General features: G+C 51.0%; 7 protein-coding genes across 7 annotated transcripts; 4 read left to right on the plus strand and 3 right to left on the minus strand.

The window, feature by feature from the left end:
* Window positions 1-790: 790 nt before the first annotated feature.
* Window positions 791-4,636, minus strand: N7458_008428 (condensin subunit SMC2; the record flags this gene model as incomplete). Its single annotated transcript, XM_056911810.1, has 6 exons — window positions 791-1,055; window positions 1,116-1,789; window positions 1,841-2,215; window positions 2,274-4,431; window positions 4,511-4,551; window positions 4,610-4,636. The coding sequence occupies 6 exons, from the start codon at window positions 4,634-4,636 to the stop codon at window positions 791-793; spliced, it is 3,540 nt and encodes a 1,179-aa protein (XP_056764636.1).
* A 752-nt stretch (window positions 4,637-5,388) lies between these two features.
* gtmA (gliotoxin thiomethyltransferase) lies at window positions 5,389-6,498 on the plus strand (the record flags this gene model as incomplete). Its single annotated transcript, XM_056911811.1, has 4 exons — window positions 5,389-5,803; window positions 5,880-5,918; window positions 5,999-6,055; window positions 6,107-6,498. 4 exons carry the CDS (start codon window positions 5,389-5,391, stop codon window positions 6,496-6,498), a joined length of 903 nt encoding a protein of 300 aa, XP_056764637.1.
* Window positions 6,499-6,878: 380 nt separating this feature from the next.
* N7458_008430 (NOT2/NOT3/NOT5 family protein) lies at window positions 6,879-8,790 on the minus strand (the record flags this gene model as incomplete). Its single annotated transcript, XM_056911812.1, has 6 exons — window positions 6,879-6,974; window positions 7,053-7,742; window positions 7,800-7,864; window positions 7,935-8,359; window positions 8,473-8,608; window positions 8,709-8,790. 6 exons carry the CDS (start codon window positions 8,788-8,790, stop codon window positions 6,879-6,881), a joined length of 1,494 nt encoding a protein of 497 aa, XP_056764638.1.
* Window positions 8,791-9,744: 954 nt separating this feature from the next.
* On the plus strand, window positions 9,745-10,580 carry mrpl4 (mitochondrial 54S ribosomal protein uL29m; the record flags this gene model as incomplete). Its single annotated transcript, XM_056911813.1, has 3 exons — window positions 9,745-10,015; window positions 10,087-10,253; window positions 10,407-10,580. 3 exons carry the CDS (start codon window positions 9,745-9,747, stop codon window positions 10,578-10,580), a joined length of 612 nt encoding a protein of 203 aa, XP_056764639.1.
* Window positions 10,581-11,123: 543 nt separating this feature from the next.
* Window positions 11,124-12,950, plus strand: N7458_008432 (secretory pathway gdp dissociation inhibitor; the record flags this gene model as incomplete). Its single annotated transcript, XM_056911814.1, has 8 exons — window positions 11,124-11,169; window positions 11,230-11,254; window positions 11,327-11,386; window positions 11,449-11,476; window positions 11,527-11,872; window positions 11,929-12,483; window positions 12,542-12,799; window positions 12,862-12,950. 8 exons carry the CDS (start codon window positions 11,124-11,126, stop codon window positions 12,948-12,950), a joined length of 1,407 nt encoding a protein of 468 aa, XP_056764640.1.
* A 380-nt stretch (window positions 12,951-13,330) lies between these two features.
* N7458_008433 (PaaI family thioesterase) lies at window positions 13,331-13,951 on the minus strand (the record flags this gene model as incomplete). Its single annotated transcript, XM_056911815.1, has 2 exons — window positions 13,331-13,744; window positions 13,853-13,951. The coding sequence occupies 2 exons, from the start codon at window positions 13,949-13,951 to the stop codon at window positions 13,331-13,333; spliced, it is 513 nt and encodes a 170-aa protein (XP_056764641.1).
* An 895-nt stretch (window positions 13,952-14,846) lies between these two features.
* On the plus strand, window positions 14,847-17,030 carry N7458_008434 (origin recognition complex subunit 4; the record flags this gene model as incomplete). Its single annotated transcript, XM_056911816.1, has 3 exons — window positions 14,847-15,623; window positions 15,659-16,345; window positions 16,407-17,030. The coding sequence occupies 3 exons, from the start codon at window positions 14,847-14,849 to the stop codon at window positions 17,028-17,030; spliced, it is 2,088 nt and encodes a 695-aa protein (XP_056764642.1).
* Between the last annotated feature and the right edge of the window lie 3,737 nt (window positions 17,031-20,767).

Below are 20,767 nucleotides of genomic sequence, written 5' to 3' on the forward strand. Positions count from 1 at the left end.
CCTAGGTTCGGGTCCTGAAAGCGGAGTGATTCCGACACAGGTAGGAGGTCGTGTGGGATGGGCAGAAATCCGTGTACGTGTACTTTCGCGATGCGACTAGTCACTATAAGGTGGTGGGCGATTGAAGCGCGTCGGGAGATTTGCGAAAGTCGACGCAAGTCGGTGGCGGCGGCGAGGGACGAGGTTTCGGGTCGAGGGACCGCCTGCACGTGCTGATGACTGAGATACTGACTTAAAGCAGAGCGAGGACAGTGTGAGGGCAACGTAAGAGTCTATATGTGAAAAAGAGTCAGAATTAGAGTTATTTCTGATATTTCAGCAGCTGTCTATTGAGGCTGGGCTGGGTTTATTGAACAATTAGGTAGTCCTAACCACTCTATGTAGCGGAAACCGTTGCCGCCCAACTGCGTACCAAGAGTCCAATCTATAAAACGCAAAGGGACCACAAGAGAGCAGAGCTAGCCACATATCAAGCAAAGAAGATAATGGAAAGAGCACCTTCAAAGAGAAGCAGAAAGTAGAATTTACACGAATACACAAAAGCACTGTCTAGGAAACCTTCCTGGGGCCTTGCAGAATCAATAGCCATCACATGCATACATCATGAGCCAAACAAAACAGATTCATTCCCACCCAAAGACCAATCCAAATATGAATCAAAAGCCACAAACACCAGCTGCCACACACCAATGGGCTGCAGAAAGCAATGCTTCGCACCGAAATATCTCCATGAATTAAGAACGCAACAGAGACCATGAAGCATGTTGCAAGAAAGCAAAGATCATTGAACTCATTTCATGTCGGCGGGTGTCAGAGCCTGGACAATACTAGTACCCTCGCTAAACCGGGTACGGAAAATCCGGTTGGCATTTTGGAACATGCCGTCCTTGAGCGAGACCACAATGAACTGGGATCCCTTGAAACGGGTCTTGATCAGTCGTCCAATATTCTGGGTGTGAGACAGGTCCAGAGCGGCATCAACCTCGTCGAGAATGTACATTGGAGCGGGCTTGAATTGCAGGAGAGCCATGATAAGAGACAACGCGATCAGAGACCTATTATGCATAACGGAGTCAGCACATATCAAACGATAATGAGATGGGGCTAAAACATACCGTTGTCCACCACTCAGCTCTGTCAAACTCTGCTTCCAAACCTTACCCAGAGACACCTTCACCTCCAGACCGTCTGTAATATCCTTGCCTTCTGGAGGGTCAAGCTTGGCGAAACTGCCCGGCAAAAGCTCGTTGAAGATCTGACCAAAGTCTCCATTGACCTTCACCCAGGTCTTGTGGAGAGCCTCCTTCTTGTACTCATTGAGGTTGAGAATGGTCTCCTCGATCTTACTCTTATCGCGAATGACCGTTCTCATCATGTTCTTAAGAGCGGCTTCTTTCTTCTCGACACTATCGATCATGTTCATGACCTTCGGATTGATCTTCTTCTTCATGCCTTGAGACCGTTCTGTCAAGTTGCGCAGCGTTGACTTGCATTCGGCAATGTTCTGGTTCTGGAAGTGGTAGGGCGTGTTCGGGCGACCGAACTGCTCTTTCTCGTCCGCAATCCACTCGTGCTCTTGCTCCATGTGAGACACAGCCTGAGCAGCGGAATGCTGATCCTTCTGAAGTTTCTCAAGCTGATGGCCGAGCTTCTGCATCTCCAAGCCCTCCTCGGTAATCTGTGAAGACTTGGATTGAATGGCTTCGTCTAGCTCTCGCAACTCTTCGTCAAAGCCAGTCAGCTTGGCCCTCTCGTCTTCAAGCTGGGCTTGCGCGATGTCGTGGGCATCCTACAATAGTCAGTGTGATGTTCACAAATCAGAAGGAGAAAAGGATATTACCTTGAGTCGTGCCTGTTCACGCTTCAGAGACTCAATTTCTTCCACTTGAGCCTGAAGCGTGTTTTCTGACTCGGCCAGCTGCTCCTCGGCTGCAGAAAGGTCACTTCCAACCTGTTCAGAGTCGAGACGAGATGATTGCAGTTCCTTCTGAAGCTCCTTGACAGACGCAGAGTTCTTGGTGAGACTCTTCTTGAGGGCATTGAGGGAATCCTGCAGCTCAGCCAACTTGTTGTCCTTGTTGTTGTTGAATTCGCTCATGTCCTTCTCGATGCGCTTGATATCCTTGTTAGCTTCGGCATGGCGAGCCTTGGCATCGGTGATATCCTTCCTCAGCTGCTCGATGTTCGCCTTCATCTCCTCGACAGCTTGGATGATCTAGACAGGCCACTATGTTAATAAAAGCAAGCTGTACAATCGATCGCTGGGTACATACCGATGAAGACGAGTTGCTGTTAATCTGCTCTTCCGTGAGCTTGATCTCGTGGGTCTTGAGATCCAACTCCTGCTTAATGGACCGAACAGCATCCAGCTTCTTCTTTTCCCTGTTCATGTTGTCCTCAAGAGCTGCAAGCTGGCGCTCCTTGCTCCGCATCTCCTTAGTAATTTCATTAAGCTTCTGCAAAGTGACAAGAACCCCGCTGGAGTTGGGAGAGCTACCACCAGAGAGAGTTCCCGAGGGGTCATAGACATCACCATCCAGAGTGACGCTCTTCATCCGAACGGAAGGATCAAATGTCACCTTCTTGGCAGTGTCGGCATCTTGGCAGATGAGGGTGTTGCCAAAGACATAGTTCATCGCAGAAATCACTTCCTCATCGTACCCGATCAGAGACAGGGCGAGGTCAACCTTGCCAGGTGCCAAATTCTGGGCAGCACCGATTTTCTCTGCGGAAGCCTTAAAGGCGGAGATCTTGTTCAAAGGAATGATGGTAACGCGCTTGCGTAGTTTACCATTCTGGAGCAGCTGGGTACCAGTCTCGGCAGTATCGACAACCACGTTGTAGAGGCGGCCGCCGGCGCAGATCTCCAAAGCAGTAGCGGCAGCAACTTGATCCTTGTCCAAAGTGAACAGTTGTGCCACCAAACCTTTGACCTTGGACCGATCAAACTTAGGATGAGGGTCCTGGTAGTTGAAATCAATGTTGGCAACCTTCCTCCTCAATCCATCCGCTCGCTGACGGAGCTCGCGAATGTCACGCTGGAGGCCGGACTGCTCTTGGTAGATCTGCTCCTCTTTACCGGGCTCAAAACCGAGTCGAGTAAGCTCAGACTCTAGCTTCTTGGCTTGTGATCTCAATCCCTCTAGATCCTTGAGAAGGCCTGAGTTCTGCTCTTTTGCTTTCTTGGCACGCGGTTCCTCCTCCTTGATTCTTTTCTCAAAGTTGCTAATCTTGAGTTTCGCTTGTTCTTGTACGGTTGCAGCGTTGCTTGCTCGGTTTCGTGCGTCTTGTAATTGGCCTTGGTAACCGCTCTCTTGACCTTCCTTTGAGGCAACACCTGTCTGTAGTGTCTGGAGCAGTTCCTCCTTCTGCTCCACCTCCACATTTTGCGCATCAAGCTCGGCCTTGGCGGCATCGTACTGAGTTTGAAGCTTATCGTAGACCTTTCTCTTCTCTTTCAAAGCCTTTTCGAGGTCGTGGACAGACTTTTGCATAGTCTTCTTCTTCTCCTTCTCCTCTGCCATGCTAGCATTCTTCAAATCAAAGACGGTCGTCAAGCGAACCAACTCGTGAGAATGGTTTTTGACTTCATCCTCGAGAGCTTGGAACTTGCCGCCTTTTCGGAGCTCCTTGTCGCGTGCTGCCCGGACTCGCTTCACATCCTCTTCAAGGTGGGCAATCTCGCTCTTCAGCTTGTCGGCATTTTCTTCCAATCCTTGAACCTTGCTCCTTTTCTTGTCGCACTCCTCGCCTGCCACCCGCAAGCGCTCTCCACCACGAACGTAATCATGGGCAACCACAAGTCGAGTCAAGCGCTCAAGGTCATTCTGCGTCTGCTGGAAGTCCAGGAAAGCACGCTTCTCCGATCGGAGCTTCTCGAGCTTGGGCTCAATCTCCTCCTTCAAGAGTTCCTCGATCTCACGAAGCTTCAATTCCTTCTTGCCCATTGTCTTAATCGCCTTCTCCCTCCGATCCTCGAACATTCGTGTTCCTGCAGCTTCCTCAATCATCGACAGAATCTCAACCGCCTTCATGTTCAGGACCTTGGTGATGCGACCCTGCATAATGAGGAAGTTGGGGTTGTTGATATTCAGTTGGACACTCTGGAAGAGGTTCTGCACCGTCTGCTGCTGTGCGCGGTGGCCATTTATCAGGTACTTGCTGGTACCGCCCAGCACAATCTGACGCGTAACGGAGATGTTGGCGTACTCTTCGAAACCGATGGGCGACTTCGACGTATCGCGATTGTCGAAGACAATGGTCACGCTAGCTTTGGTGACACCAGCTTGACCACGCTTGTAGATGAGGTCCTGGAGGTTCTGTGCGCGGACCGTGCTCATATTCGTGATACCGAGAACAAAGCAAATGGCATCGAGAATGTTGGATTTACCGGAACCGTTGAGGCCGGTGATCGAGTTGAACGATTCATCCCTATGATATTCTGTCAGCATTGCCCGATCGCTATACCCTTTGCGACGATGCTACGGGCAGAAGAACTGGGCCGGCGCACCATCCCGAGATCACTGTTCGCACGGCGTACGATTTAAACCCCTAGGGAAATCTGGTCAGCATTTCAGAATGATCGGATCAATTCGGTCAGGCGACTCACGTCTATAACAATTTCGGTGATCCGCATGGTGGTGACTGCGAGTCGGCTCGCTGGCGGAGTACATCGACAGTCGGGGAAGGCAGAAGAGGGGCGCGAGTTGTTTTGCCGCAAATCATGTGTTTATGGATTACCCATTCAGGATTAGCGCCTTTTAGATGATGTAATCACGTGTGTCATCCCTACAGTCGGCCACTTTTTCGTTGAAAGTCTCCGATGATCTCACCTGGCAGAGTATAGAGCCAGTCGATTTAACAAACCCTGACTTTCCTGGCTCAGGCCACCCATGGCCAACCATGACCACCCAATTGTAACCGGTTCAGAGCCAGTCGATATCCACAGACTCCCCGCGAAGGTACTTTGCGGTGGGACTCACCTACCGAGTCGAAGCCGAATCTGACATTGCCATCCAATGATCGTCGGCTTCTTGAATTCGGAAGGACATTCTGAAGCTAAATTAGGATGAACGCTGTGGTCATATTCATTTTTTAGATTTCTTTGGCCCCTTCGGAGACATAAATCCATTGTCGGACACTTTCTGTAGCCTTTCCCATCCTCTGTGTATACGAGCGACACGAGTGATCAGTTCCTATAAAACCGAGTCCATGATGCAAAAGGTATAAGAACCCGTTCCAAGCGCTCAGTGAATTCTTGTTCTCCGCAGGATTTCATGTTCCAAGTCCTCTCCGTCTTGTTTTGAACAGATCTTCCTTTCAATCTTCTGGTTGATATATATGTCACTGAGACGACCACGCGCTCTGTCCCTATCATTCAAATCAATCATGGCCTCGCAGTCCACCATGGCATCCCATGCAAATGACTGGGAAAAGTTCTTCAAGGAAGACAAGTTTGTCAATCAATACAAAACTGGCGAGCATATCACCGGCCAGTTTGCCCAACTCCTGATCGACCAAACTGGCCTGGTTGCCCACTCCAAGGCCAACCCTGATAAGCCTCTTGTGGTACTTGATAATGCCTGTGGCACTGGTATTGTCTCCAGCATCCTGCAGCATGAACTGGATGATCAGACCAAGAGCAATCTGCAGTTGACCTGTGGTGATATCTCACAGGGCATGCTGGACTATGTCAAGCATCGCATTGGCCAAGAGAACTGGCAGAATGTAGAAGTCAAGACGGTGGATGCGCAGGCCTCGGGGCTTCCTAGCTCACACTTTACCCATGTTATCGCTTCTTTTGGTGAGCAGTACTTGATCTCTTTCTTTGATACCAATCAACATCTCACCGCAGCTAACCCGACTGGTTGCTAAATCAGTGTTCATGGCCCTTCCCAAGTCGTTGGCGGCGCTCGATGGTTAGTGAATTGCATAACCCTTCATCAAGCCGTTATTTGAAATATCCAAGTATATCTACTTACCATGCTTATACCTATAGACGCCACTCGGATTCTGCAGCCAGGGGGTACCGTTGCTTTCGCAACTTGGATAGACCGTGAGTAAAATCTCAATCCTGGTGACGACCAAAAGTTGAACACAGCAATAGCCGGCTGGCTGTCCGTCACGCAGAAAGCCATACAGACCATTCCGGGCGAGTTGCCTTTCCCCACCGCGCAGCAATTCCTTCAGGCCATGGGTTCTGGTGAATGGCACTCGGTGTCTTGGATCGAATCCCAATTGAAGGAGCGCGGCTTCGAAGATATCAATGTGCGCTCCGTCACCAGGACCATGTCGATCAAGGTCCCAAACTTCGTGGAAATAACGATGATCATGTTTTCAATGATTTCTAAGGTGTTCTGGACAGAGAAACAGCGTGAGGAAGACATGGACAAGGTCCGCCCAGCGCTGGAGAGGTATCTGGAAACCACTTTTGGAAAGGAAGGAGATGTTCCTGGGGAGTGGACCGCTGTTCTTTCCACAGCTCGCAAGCCAAGTTAGTAGCCATCGCTGAATGCAACATGCCTAAGTATCTGTGAATTTAATCTCAATAAGAGCGTTACTGGTTATTACTCCATGCACTAGCACATAGAGCGTCAATACGGACCAAAATAGGACAATCTACGTCGAAGACAGATTAGATGTATGCAAAAATGCTGGCAAGATCATCCAGAGCACTTGATTCGCAAGATCGTAATCTTGGTTCCCCATATAGCCCATGTAGATTCCCCGATGAAACCAACGCGCCCACTTCCCGAACGACACTGTACCATCGGCCTCCCATTTGAGCAACGTTACAGAAAACCAAAATTGCCAAACGCCGTTGCTGATCAACCAAACCACTGTCTCCCCATACCGGAACCGGCTTCCGCCACCCTAATTCATGAAGAATGCGTCTGGCCAACTGCAGCGCGGCTCATAGTGCGATTGGCGTCCAGCCGGTTGTCCAGATCTTCGTATCGGAGGATAAACTCGCGCTAGAACGAATCGTAGGCAGATTAGCAAGTTGAATAATTCCAGAAAATCAGAGAGATGCTCGTGGCAAGCAAACTTACGCGAATCTTCTTCCAGCTGGCGTGGTCCCACAGAAGATACACTCCACGCTCACTCACGCCACGTTCGACATCGACGGGGCCAGGATATGTTTCATCACGGGTCAACCAGCATCGCTCGAGCTTGTGATACCTCCATTTGCGACCCATCAATTCCTCCGCAACTAGCTCCTGCATGATGTCCCGTGGCATACTATAGAAGATGTAGAATAGCGTTTCATCACTGAATCCAGGGATTCGTGACGAGAGAGCCTGGATGTTGGCAACATTGTAGCATGATGGCAGAGAGAAATCCTGCTCTAAGGGGACAGCGGACATTGAGGATACGAATGGCGAGGCGAACGAAGTGTGGAGAGGCCTGCGACACATGGGATGATCAGCGAAAATCTCTCTTTGCAGAGACGAGAAGGGCGAGAGCGCATACTCAGGCTGGTTCAAGTCCAAACCAAGTGTCATCAAGTCCTGTCCGACTGCAAGACTGGCCACGTCGGGGCTCTCGCTATGGATCATGCGCAGGAGCCCGCTGAGTCCAAACCGGTCCAGCTCATTCATCTGGGCAAGAGGCGGTTGCTCCGCACTTTGAGCAGCGGCGGAAGCTTCTTGACCCTCATTTGTCTGCTGTTGCCGCTGTTGCAATTGCTGTTGCGGGTCGCTGAAGTTGCGCTGACCCGACATCAGAGTGTTGTTTAGGTCCTGTGTTGTTAGTGTCGGTGAGTGCGGGGCCTGAAGGCCGATCGCCAAACTACTTACTTCTTTCTCCTGCCCCAACACCCCATTAGGCCCTTGATTGATGGGCGACCGTGATGTCCCAATACCTGCACCATCATTGTTAGCCACTCACCTGCAATCAATATTGCATACCAATAGGGTGTGCCATAGGCGTACCAGAATTGTAACTGCCAAAGCCCGCACCTTGCATCAGGGAAGTCCGACGTTCTTGGACCAGTTCAGCGGCAACGTTGCCAATATTGCCAACGTTCCGTCCTAGAGGTGGGAATTCTTCGATGTTGCCTGTTTGAGGTTGACTCCCACCCCCGATCTGGCTACTAATGCCTTGACCACCGTTTCTGAAATCGTCCAGCCGGTTCGCAAATTGGGAACCAGAAGGGAACATATCATCGTGAGGAGGCTGAGACGGTTGTTGCACGGGAAGCTGTTGGGTCTGCGAAGCTCGTGACGGGGGTTGCGACGTGGGAGGGTGTTGTTGTCTCTGGACCGGGGTATGCTGTGCAGCTCGTTGACTCGCGTTGGCCCACACAGGGTTCTGGGATTGTGATTGATGCGATGCACCGGAAAGGGAGGGGAACTCGCTAGGAAGTGCCACCATTGTTAGTGCTTCACGACCTTTGTGAACCTTAAAAGAACTCGGTCGACGGCAAAGCGCATGCAGTACGGGTCCGAGCCTTGAAGGGCAACAACTTACGAAAGATCAAGCGCCGTCGCTGGTTGGGAACCACCTAGACTTTGTGCGAAGCTGCCCATCGTGCCCATGGTGCGTTGCTGGTTGCTTTGAAGAGTTGATGTTCCGGGAAGGTTGAAGTTCCAATTAGCTGCGGCACCTAGACGATAGCCCACCCACAGTTATCAGCACCCGCCTGCAAGCTTGATATCATATTCCCCCCGGAGGCCCGGAGGGACTCAAAAGTGAGTAGATCGTACCAAGTTTTCCATTAGGCAATCGCGTGGGGGTCATTGTCGTATTTCGCGCTTGTGCTTGCTGTTGCGCGGGGAATCCGGACATGCCTCGTAACGGCTGAGGCCCTGGTCCTGTCACAGAGAACACAAGGAGTCAGCATGATCTTCATTGTCTCATATCAGAGTACCCATGCTATGGTCTAACTCGGAAATGTGTCTGGTAGACCTCCCAGAATGTCTCGGTCGCAAATGGTCGCCAATGCAGGAATTATCTGCGCCCCAGATGCCATTGCAGCATGGGTCCCTCTCATCCTTTGATTTTGGAGGAGGCACCCTCGCCTTCCAAGATTGTCCGGTTAAGGAGACACAGCTGGGTAGAACCACCGGCATTCCCTGAAGGCGAGAGCAAGTGGGATGTAGGCTTCGGAGGAACAAAGAAGAAATAACCCACCTGGCCTATTCATAATTGGAAGTTTGAGGTAATGAGTTGGGTGAGGTCACTTCAGAAACGCTCTGAAGCCAGTCAGAGTCAAAATTCAGTCGAATATCACACGACAAGGGCACGTGTGGAGAGATAGCAATCCACAAAGGCCTTCCTCGAACGCACCTGATGCGGCACTCCTCCGCCTGGAGGTGGAGTTGAATCGATTGGGCGATTAAGCGCGCGGATGCTTGAGGGAAGCACAGACCAGACTTGAAGTGTCGCAAGATCACTCCGAATTCAATGGACTTCCTTGAACGAGTTCCTGTGAGACCAAAGTCAATCAAAATCTCCGACGCCAGAAGAGTACCGGACAAGTCTCTGGTTGAATGAGCAGTCAGACTTTCGAGAGGAGAGCGGGCAACCTCGACTTGCCGCCAGGCGCGCGCACGTGACCAATCGCCTGGAAGCCCCGAAAAAAGCAGACCAAACAGTGTTCCCGACGATCGGACGGTTGGACGACTTCCTGTACCGACACATCCATAATGCATCGGCCAGCAGTCGCTCGATTGGCCCAACAGGGGGTATGGCCATGGCTGAATTGCCTCCCCCTATCTGGCGCCCTCCCTCCATTTCTCGATGAGCCGATCCTCCGTCCAGACCTCGAGCTTCTCTACGACTCCCGTCGTCGCTGCTGGCCGTGGACGCGACATGAACAGAACCCGCGGCGTGTCAGCAATCCACCGGACTGGAACACGATTCAACCTGAGCGCCTCAAAATACCCTTTGCCGAAGCCCGTGTCGCCCGACCAGATGAAGCCGCGGCCGGCGACACCTAATCACGGCCTCTGGGGTTTCTTCCCACCCACCCACGAAGCATTGAGCACCACTGAGTACGATGCAGCCTTTGGTAAGTCGATCGATACAACCTATTTCCATACATTTTCCTACGTGGGTTGAATGGCGCTCATACCTGGATAGGACGGCCGTGGGCAGTGCAAGAGCTGCGCAACAAGAGCTGGGAGGACCTTCACAAGTTGTGGTGGGTGTGCGTCAAGGAGCGCAACCGCATTGCTACTTCGAACATGGAGCGGTCACGATTGAAGGCTGGATTCGGTGACCACGAGTCTAACCAGCGCGACGACGCTGTAAGTCCAACATTCACATACCCTTTCTGGTGTCCAGGAATCCCGGCAGCAACCAGGGCTTGAACTGGTAGCAAGTATTGCCCTAGCCTGCTGCACATCAATTGGTCAATGCTATTTCTTTGAACCTCTTGCTAACAATTGTAACTCTCTCAGATCGTTGTTACCCAGAAGACTATCAAGCATGTTCTGCGTGAGCGCTACTACGCCTGGGAAGAAGCCAACCGCCTATACACCAAGGGATACCGCCCTCAAGATCAGGACCCCATGGAGGACGCCGCTATGGAAGAGGCGGCTCCTGCTGAGACCCCTTCAAGGAGGAGGCTGTGAAGGAGACTAAGCTGTGACCGACCGAGGGAGCCCAAGACAGATCGGGTTAAGAGAAGGCCATCGGCACATATATTGTAGTATTAGACTCTTTGATTCCATATTCTATTTTCAGCTTTGTTGCGTGTAAATTATCAATTATTATTTGTCTGGAATCTCCACCCGATGCCCCCTATTTTAGAAAGTAGATGGAGCAACCATGGTGATTTGATCGGTCTCAGCGCTTTCAGGGGTTTGACAAGAGGATGAGATGGCCCAAATCTGTCATTGAAGAATAGGGGCAAGGCATCGTCCTCTTAGGCAGCTCTCGATTCCAACGCAGAGCTATTGGGAGAAATCCCGACCAGGTGGGCGGTGGTCACTGAGGTAACTCACTAGTGGCGGGCCCCCGTCAAATAGTTCCCCTTCTTACCGCTTCGTGGATCCGCGGGGACAAGATACCAGACCAGGAGAACCTTCTTTCTCACCTTCACTTTTGCCTCCGGCATATCCCTTTCTCTTGTCTTGCTAATATCCGTATCACTCTTTCAACCTTTTGTATCCACCATGGATGAGATTGCGCCCGAGTACGATATCGTGGTGCTCGGCACTGGTGAGTCGTTGGCTACCCCGCCATTCTTCTGCGCTCATCGTTGACGTCCTTCTCTGCCAGGCTTGACCGAGTGCGTGTTGTCTGGGTAAGTATCGCTCCGCCGTTCTGAAGCAGATCATGGCAAGGAGTCGATGCTGATTCTCGTTCTTTACTACAGTGTTCTCAGTGTGAAGGGCAACAAGGTCCTGCACATCGATCGCAATGACCACTACGGAGGGTGGGTTGACAATGGAGCTCCCCAACAACGCCACGTACCGAATCAGCTAACAATGACCTTAGAGAGGCGGCCTCCGTCAACATTGAGACTGTATGCCGACTTTATATCTTGGTAATGTCCTTTGCTGACCTCTTCTGCAGCTCTTCAAGAAGTACCGCAACGTCCCCGCTGGCGAGGAACCCTGGAAGAAGTATGGAAGAGTCAACGACTGGAACATCGACTTGGTCCCCAAGCTGTTGATGGCGAACGGCGAGTTGACAAACATTCTGGTCTCCACCGATGTGACGAGATACCTCGAGTTCAAGCAGATTGCGGGCAGCTATGTCCAGCAGGGCAAGGGTCCCAAGGCGACCGTGGCCAAGGTGCCTTCGGACGCCGGCGAGGCTCTGCGCTCTTCTCTCATGGGTCTGTTTGAGAAGCGTCGTGCTAAGAAGTTCCTGGAGTGGGTCGGCGAATTCAACAAGGAGAACCCTGCGACTCACCAGGGTACGTCAACACCTAGCAACGAACCTGGGTGGGGAAAGATGGCTAACTCGGAATAGGTCTCAACGTTGCTACCTGCACCATGAAGGAGGTCTATGACAAGTTCGGTCTCGAGGACAACACCCGTGACTTCGTTGGTCACTCCATGGCCCTCTACCCCTCGGACGAGTACGTCAACAAGCCCGGCGCTGCCATCGAGACCATCGACCACATCCGCCTCTACGTCAACTCCATGGCCCGTTACGGCAAGTCGCCTTACATCTACCCCCTCTACGGTCTCGGCGAGCTTCCTCAGGGCTTTGCCCGTCTTTCCGCCATCTACGGTGGTACCTACATGTTGAACACCGACATCGATGAGGTGCTGTATGACGAAAGTGGCAAGGTCTCTGGTATCAAGGCTACCATGAAGGATCGTGATGACCAGGCCGCGGCGATGAAGTTCGAGACCAAGACCAAGAAGATCATTGCCGATCCTTCTTACTTCCCCAACAAGGTCAAGGTCTCCGGCTATCTGCTCAAGGCCATCTGTATCCTGAAGCACCCCATCGACAAGACCGATGGCAGTGACTCGTTGCAGCTAATCATTCCCCAGTCTCAGATTGGACGAAAGCACGGTGAGTGATGCTTTTAACGCCAATATTATTATTGAATAACCACTAATATTTTAATCAGATATCTACATCGCGATGGTCTCGTCTGCACACAACGTCTGCCCTAAGGGTTACTACATCGCCATCGTCTCGACCATTGCCGAGAACGATGTCAACCACCACCTCGAGCTCGAGCCTGGCTTTGAACGCCTGGGTGCGATTGAAGAGAAGTTCATGGGTCCTCCAATCCCCATCTACGAGCCTTTGGAGAGTGGCGAGAAGGACAGTGTCTTCATCTCCAAGAGTTACGACTCGACATCGCACTTTGAGACCACCACTTGTACGTCATCTGATTATCGAGATTAAACTGGTCTTCATACGCTAACAGAATTCTCACTCTAGACGATATCCGGGATCTCTACCAGCGTGCCGCTGGTGAGGAGCTCAAGGTTGAGGGACTGCGCGAGGGTCAGCAGCTTGCTCAGGAGTAGAGGAAAAGGGGGGGTTAGATGCTATGGGATGATCTGTGTATCATTCTTAGATGCTGGACTGACTATATTTCTCTTGGACATGTTTGATTCTCTCCGTTGTTCTTCTCTTTTCGCGCTCAATCACCAGGCGCGCTCTTTGCGATCACACTGAGACTCTGTAGCAAGCGCAATATACCTGTCTCTATCAATCAATTCGTACCGCAAAATAGATTGTATATGGAAACGAAACAAAGTTTGGACCGTCGTAAAAAAAGGCAGTAAATAGACCATGTATCTTTATATACAGCTGTAATTTCATGAACGCAGAATACTCCTCCCTATCGGGTAATACCCTGCACATATAAAGCCGGGATCTATCATCTTTCAACGCCCCCTCGTCTCTAAATCCTCTGGTTCACTTCAGGATCCGTATTCGCCTTCTCATGTTCTCCAACCACACACACATCGCCAGTATCCGCTTTCTGAATCTCCGCCCTTAGCAGCGCAAGCCGCTTGCCAACGTGGATGACTTCACATACAATGCGCGCCTCTATCCCCATCGGCACAGGACGCAAATACGTCACCTTGAGGTTGCGACTCACGCCGCCGAGCGCGAATTTGCCGGGCTCGGAGACACCCAGCAGGATGGTGGTTGATAAGACGTCAATAAGTGTCGCCGCACACCCGCCGTGAAGGTTACCTATGTAGTTGCTGAGCGCTGGAGTGATGTTCAGTAGGAAGGAGACCTTGGCTGGGGGTCCGCGGGTTGCGGACTCGAAGCGGAGGTTGCAGTTGCGGGCATTGACGTCCCAGTGCTGTTAGCTGTTAGCTTGCAGGTTCTCCTGGAGCATTTCTTGAGATGGAAGAGAAATATGCAAAGGAAATGTGCCAGCTCTAAGGGTTATGCGCTGTTTCTGACGGACCTCTTCGCTGCCCAAGCCCATGCGACCCGTATATTCGTAGACAAGCTCCTCGAACTCGTCCAGCTTCCGCGCTGGCCGCCTGATTCCTTCGTCCGACATGGTGTGTATCCAAGAGGAGGCTGTGAAAGTCGAAGCGATTCTGGAAGAAAGAGTGTCACAGGGTCTTTACTTGGGAAAGTGGTGACGGAAAAGTGACTTGCAGCTCTTCCCCACAGGCGCATCACAGCAGCTCGGGACGAGTTGAACCTCGGCTGATGGGAGCCGATAGATACGGATCCGACGTGGCTTGTTTTCTTTGCTGGTTGAGCACTCGCTCTAACTAAATTGACGCAGCCCGATTTTATATACCGATCTAACGAAAGGATCATCCCTGGTACCGACTTTCAATGTAGAATTCTTTTATCTTGATGTACGCTGCAATCCTTCGGCGACATGTTCGGGACCCGGTTCGTGACACACTCGCGACCAAACATTTGAAAGGTAAGTGAAACTTTGGAGTCGATCAATGTGAGCATCAATTCTATCGCGAATATTCTTGTATCAAATAATGTGAAACGAGGGTGGTTGTTGGTGCTTACTTGCGCACCTGACTTCGCGTCACGCGTGGCGGCCTGAGGCGTGAAAACCGGGGATGCTCGATTTGTTGCCGAACCATCAACAATCTTGCCTTTTGCGATTGAACCTCCCACTTGCCGTGACAACTCTTCATCGCATGAGCGAGAGGGCCTTTTACGCTGCTCTGTATTTATTTGCTATCAGCTTTGCGGTTTCTCGCTCCTAAGTGGTGCTGAGGGCTTCATACAATAGCTCTCCCTCTCGCAGCATGCTTGTTGGAACCCACCACTAAGTTGGAGGGTTCACCAATCGATACTAACGGAGCAACGGTCGCAAATACTCATCATCTCATCGTGCAAGTCAACCATACTACCCGCCGATTCCCTTGTTCTCGCTATATCCTCCGTAAACACCTTCCGCGACCGCTCAACGCACAGCCATGAAAGACCCCCGAGCCTCGAAGCGGAGGAGAGTCTCCGAAGAGCCTGCGCCTGATGATGACGGAGATATCGCCATGGAGAGCGATGGCGATGTATACTCAGTCCCGTCCTCCCCCGAGCCCGATGCAGACTCCGACGAGGACCAAGACTATCGCGGCCCCCGAAGACAAGCTTCGCGACGTCAGTCCACTCGTGGTAGAAAGAGCAACGTGCCCGATGGCTTGGAAGAAGATGCTGTGGAGACACCCAGGAGTGCACGAACAAGTGGACGGCAACGTAAAGCGCCGCAGAGACTCGAAGACGCCCCTACACCGTCCTCGGTCCGACGGACGGCTGCTACGCCTCGAAGTGCTCGAGGGACGAGAAGCGCACGGAAGCCGAGACAAGAGTCTGCGGATGATATTGAGATCGATATGGATGGGCAGTCTCCGAAGCCGACTGGAACAATTGCTAGGACAAGGTCGCGAAGGAGTACGGCCAAGTCCAGGTCATATGGCGCCAATGGGGGCGCTGGAGAGGATGATAAGGACCACTCTCCTTCATTTGAAGGATATAATGATGGCCTTGATGATCTCGTTGTAATGCAGCTACAACAAGACCTTCAGAATAACGAGGAGGCCCCAGAGACAGCGGAAACGATCGATGCTCTCCCAGACTACGCAGAGAAGCTCCAAGCACTCTGCCAATCTGGCTTGCAAGATGAAGTCCGGGTCCTGACGACTGCACTACTTGAGAAGCTTTCCGGCAAAAAAAAATTCCGCTCAAAGGGCTCGAAGGCGAGTATACAAAGGTCAACCACTTGATTGAGCAGACCGTCACCGTTGGCGAGGGTAACTCGATGCTTCTTCTTGGGTCACGAGGTTGCGGCAAGACAGCAGTCGTTGAGAACATCATCTCGTCTCTCGGAAAGCAACACGGCAACGACTTCCACGTTGTTCGACTGAATGGTTTCCTTCACACGGACGACCGTCTTGCTCTCCGAGAGATGTGGCGCCAGCTTGGCCGTGAAACCCATACTGAAGACGACGCAGCAAAGGTCAGCTCCTACGCCGATACGATGGCTACCTTGCTGGCCTTATTGTCTCATCCGGAAGAGTTATTCGGGGCCAGTAATGGGGACAAAGTGACAGCAGCCAAGTCAGTTGTGATTCTTCTGGATGAGTTTGATCTCTTCGTGACCCATCCTCGACAAACTTTGCTATACAATCTATTTGATATTGCCCAAGCCAGAAAAGCGCCTATTGCGGTCATCGGGCTCACTACCAAGGTCGACGTGACTGAGATGCTGGAGAAGCGTGTGAAGAGTCGTTTCAGTCACCGATATGTCTACATTCCACTCCCGAAGACATACGAGACTTTCTCGGAAATTTGTATGGCGTGTCTGGATCTTGATGAGAATGAAGTTGAGGAGTTGACTGCTGGACTTGGATCTGAGCAGGCTATCAACAAGACTGCTGGTTGGAAAACGCTTCTAAATGGATGGAAGGAATACTTGCAAGTAAGCACGAACACTCAACCAATTACCAGAGACACTTCCCATTAACTCACTTCATCTATAGAACCTTTTCAACGACAAGGACTTCCAATCCCACCTCAAGAAGATCTACCACCAGACCAAATCTGTGAAGGAATTCCTCGCAAGCGCGCTCCTCCCAATCAGCGCGCTCCACCTCAGTACGCAAGCCGCCGACAAGCCTACGTTCCAGATCCCAACACCCAGGAGCTTCGCCTCCCAATCCCTCACCTGTCCAGACCCAGCGGCCCTGCCGTTCTCAACCTCTATGACCGCATCTTTCAGCCCTTCATCTCTCCCCCTCTCTCTTCTCCTAGCAGCCACCCGCCTTGCTGCCCTCTTTGACCCGAGCAATGACAGCATCCAAGCTCAGAGCATCGCTCCGTTAGCCCTCTCCTTCCCTGCAGCGTACGCAGAGTACGTACGCCTACTCACCTCTGCGAAGACCTCTGCCTCGATCTCAGGCGCAGCAGCTACACCTGGCCGTGTCTGGGGCCGAGACGTGGCGCGGGAGTCCTGGGAGAAGCTAGTTACTTGGGGCCTCGTCACGCCTGTGGGTAGCGGCAATGGTACTGCAGATGGACAAATGTTCCGTGTGGAGATTAGCTTCGAGGAGGTTGTTGAGATGGCTGGTACGGGGAGTTCTCTCGGACAATGGTGGAGGGAATGATAATGGGCCGTTCAACTTTTTGCATTTGTTATGGCTGCATTTTACAAGATGCATACTTTGTTGGTTATAATGACTTTATTATCTACCTATTGCATGCTAGACAGAGATAATCACTAGACCTGTACGCAGCTGGCCTCATCTCAACTTCCTAATATCACTTGGATATAGTCCTCGGATATAAGCTATAGACTGTTTAAACCCTCTTCCAGATAGTATACACACTCTTCAAGCGGTACGATAATCCGCCAATGGCTGTATCAGAACAGTCTATCTCTCCGCGCTGTCATGACTTAACGAATGAACAGCGCTGGTACCTAACTCCGACTTCCTCAACCCTCAAGAGGGCTTAACACAAGCCTAACATGGCTACCATCATGTTTTAGCTTATTCCATAGCCTGATCCGATGCCGCTATGATATGTCACAAAAGCGTGGCAGCCACTCACACTTTTGGACGCCATCTTCCCCGCCTTCGTTTAAGCTATGAACACGACACCTAGACCGAACATAAGCCCGTTCGTATGCGAGGGAATGGATGATCCTTTCCTGGGAGTGTAGCTATTAGTCAAGAATTATCGTTTCAAGGATCGTCCTTGATGACAACGCCACTGAGTCGATCGAGTGACGCGTTGCCTTTTATGCATATTGCCGTTGGTATACATGCGTATGGTCTCGTTCTGGTGGCGAATCGAGGAGGGGAATTTGTCTGTAAAGCTTATTCGTATAGTACTCATGTCAAATTTTGATTATTTAGCTCAGCTACCTGGAGTTTATTGACAGATATGACCATAACTTTACTTTGCTATTCGTAAAATCGTCGTCGGAGCAGGGACCACAGCAATCAGTGCCACAACCTCACACAAACAAGGCAACGAAGCAAACATGGGAAGATTTCTAGAAGTTGTGTACAGTCCAGTCTAAGATAGGATATCCCCAAAGCATAAATTGGAAGCAAATCAATCCTGCATGCCCAACAATCCCTAGCATCCCCATACTTGGCCCTTCTCACCGGGAGTTGTATACGGCTAAGCACGCAGTCTTCTGTTCAAAACCGCCAGGGTCTTCCATGCAGCGTCCTCGACAAAAGCAAAAAAAAAAAAAAGGAAACAAAAGGAAAACCAAAACACCACATACCGACAGATACCCAGAACCCTTACAGTACACATGCTCTCTCCCCTTCGCCACAGCATAACCCAAGCTGTTGATTGGCCGGGGTGCACGCGACATGCATGCGTGCTGCCCAAACCATGTGTCAAAAGTGACATGTCGCAGGTTTCTCTCCAATTATTACCCGGAAACGGGAAGCGGGGAGGTCAAGCCGATGCCCAGCGGTCTTCTACTATTGCGAGGGAGCCGACATGCATACAGGATTACTCTGTCTTTGCAATAACAATAATTATCGGGCCCGCGTGGGTCGATGGGCAGGAAGCGGCAGCAGATGCTGCAGCATGAGTTTGAGCATATTACGCTGCATGCAGGACCGCGAGGGCTGGGGTACCATGCGAATTATACAGCATCACTCTTGTATATTTGGTCTCAGGGGTGGGGATGTACAGAGGACTTTCGAGGTTAAAGGAAGTAGATCTAATCCTAGGCAAAGACTAATTCTTGTTTATTTCGCTTAGGTAGTCATTGTTGTCTGATGTCGAGGTCATAAGATTTTCTATTTTGCCATTTTACCGTCTCGACACAAGCCAATGCAATAATTAGTGTTTGAAGTTACCATGCATCTAACATCTAGTGTTACGGCTTGATCGGCCCGTGGGGCGGGCATTGTTTCCTGAAGTCATTATTTGGGGGTGGGGAGAGAGTTAGTGTGCTTCCGTGAAGGAAAATGGAGCCCGGGCAGTCGCAGTACGCTATCCACTATACTGGATAGAGTAGCTTCGGCGCGGAGGGTGGCTATGTACTATAGTAGGGCAGGATAATCCAGAGCAATAAGATAATACTTCAGTGAGTAGATCACATCCGCTAAATCTTGCTCGACGTAATCTTGTCTGCCTGCAGACTATGCCGCAACTCCACACTTCTGCACGACTGCGCTTGGCATAGCTAGCTAGCAAGCTCCTCCCGTGAAGCAACCACCCTCGGGTGGCAATTGCTCAATGCCTTCGGACTTCAAGGATGGTGCTTGGTCCGCATGTTGTAAATCCATCCAACCAATAGGCATACTGCCTGCAGATCGATACTCCGGATTCCATCAAAATATGTAGCAGCCCGGTGGCGGGGGTGGCTTTGAATAATAGAAAGGTTGCTGATTTTGAGTCGAAACATTTCAAGGGCTTCTTTGACACGGTAGATAGCATAGCGAGAATAGCCAGTTTGCGTAGTAGTAACCCTTGGTCCTGACCATGCCAAAAAGACCATGTTCTAGCCCTTGGGAATAGGACTGGGCCATGGCCGTAAACTCCGCAACTAAGAGACCCGGGCAAAACATGGTTGAAATTACATTTTTGACCCATTTCTTTGAGCATCAGGGGGCATGAAACTGGGCAGATCCAGATCAATTCAACAATAATAGAGATAATACATGGGAGGCGCCAATCTGAACCTGGAAATCCCAGAGCAAGATGACTCCAATACTCCAGAATATGACATACCAATAAAGACCTCCAGTTGGATGCGACGGCATATGGGAATGATGAGCAATGCCGCATGCTTCCGAGGGGGAGGGGTATGGTGTATAGAGTACGTGGACGGCTAAACGGGAGCTCATAGACCACGGAAAATCCGGAGAGCTTTTGGGCTCGGTTTGTCTCGTGGTAACTTGCATTAGCGAGTAAAGTAAAGAGCTACTATAGAGGAGAGATATCCTCTATCTTCAAAGCCCAACGTGCCAAGATCCTATTCTGCAGTGCACCCAGGCCCGGGGAGAAACGGACGGAGCACAGCGTCTTCATGGTCAGGTAAGCGGAACATGTGTTGACTAGGATAATTGTTACTCTGCATTCAGTTCTTGGATACAGTAGCTTCTTTGCTCATAGTCATAATTACCATCAAAATTAAAATCATCATGACAATCGCAAGCGTAGAACGGCGGTCACCGGTTTCGATCGTCGCCGGCTCTAGCGGCACTAGTTCATTAGCCCGTCACCCTCACCCCGCTTCTACCGTTGCAGATGAGCACTTTTTTGTGTTTCGTTCTCGTCTTGTTACGACCGGAAAGAGGTCCTTCTGATCACTGCAGAGAACCTTTTTGGGATACTTGGTATCGGTGGAGGCGGTTGATGTTGAGTGGTTAGTTCGATGCTAGTGATCGTCTTACCTCTTCTCCCCGGTCAAGCTGCACGCTTGACTTTTGACACAGACGGGATGGGCACACATTCCCCGCAACAATGTATTGTCCACGGGATGAAGACCGGTCTACGGAGGGGGAATTGTGGAGGGGTGTATGTACGTAGGATTCGGAGAAATATCGTATCTCCGGATGGCCAGTCTTCAAATTAGAGCTACACGGACGAAGCACTTTTGTATCTAGCTAATTCCGTGTCTTGAAGTGTACACTTTCTCGCTAACTTGAGAGCGAACAGCCTCGGACCAGTCCCTCGGTTTCCGAGCCTGCAATTCACGGCGATCACCATGAGCCCGTGGTACTCCCGCTATCTCCGCTGTTGTGCATGGCCTACAGGCATTATTAGCGAGAAGATCAGGATAGGTCCTAGAGCGAGACAGGTTTAGCGAGCTCAAAGTACTCACCACATAGCATACATTCACGCGTATGCATATGCTTCGTTGACA

The sequence above is a fragment of the Penicillium daleae genome (genome assembly GCF_028827525.1).
Source record: "Penicillium daleae strain IBT 16125 chromosome Unknown utg000007l_segment0_segment0, whole genome shotgun sequence".
Taxonomy (NCBI): Eukaryota; Fungi; Ascomycota; class Eurotiomycetes; order Eurotiales; family Aspergillaceae; genus Penicillium; species Penicillium daleae.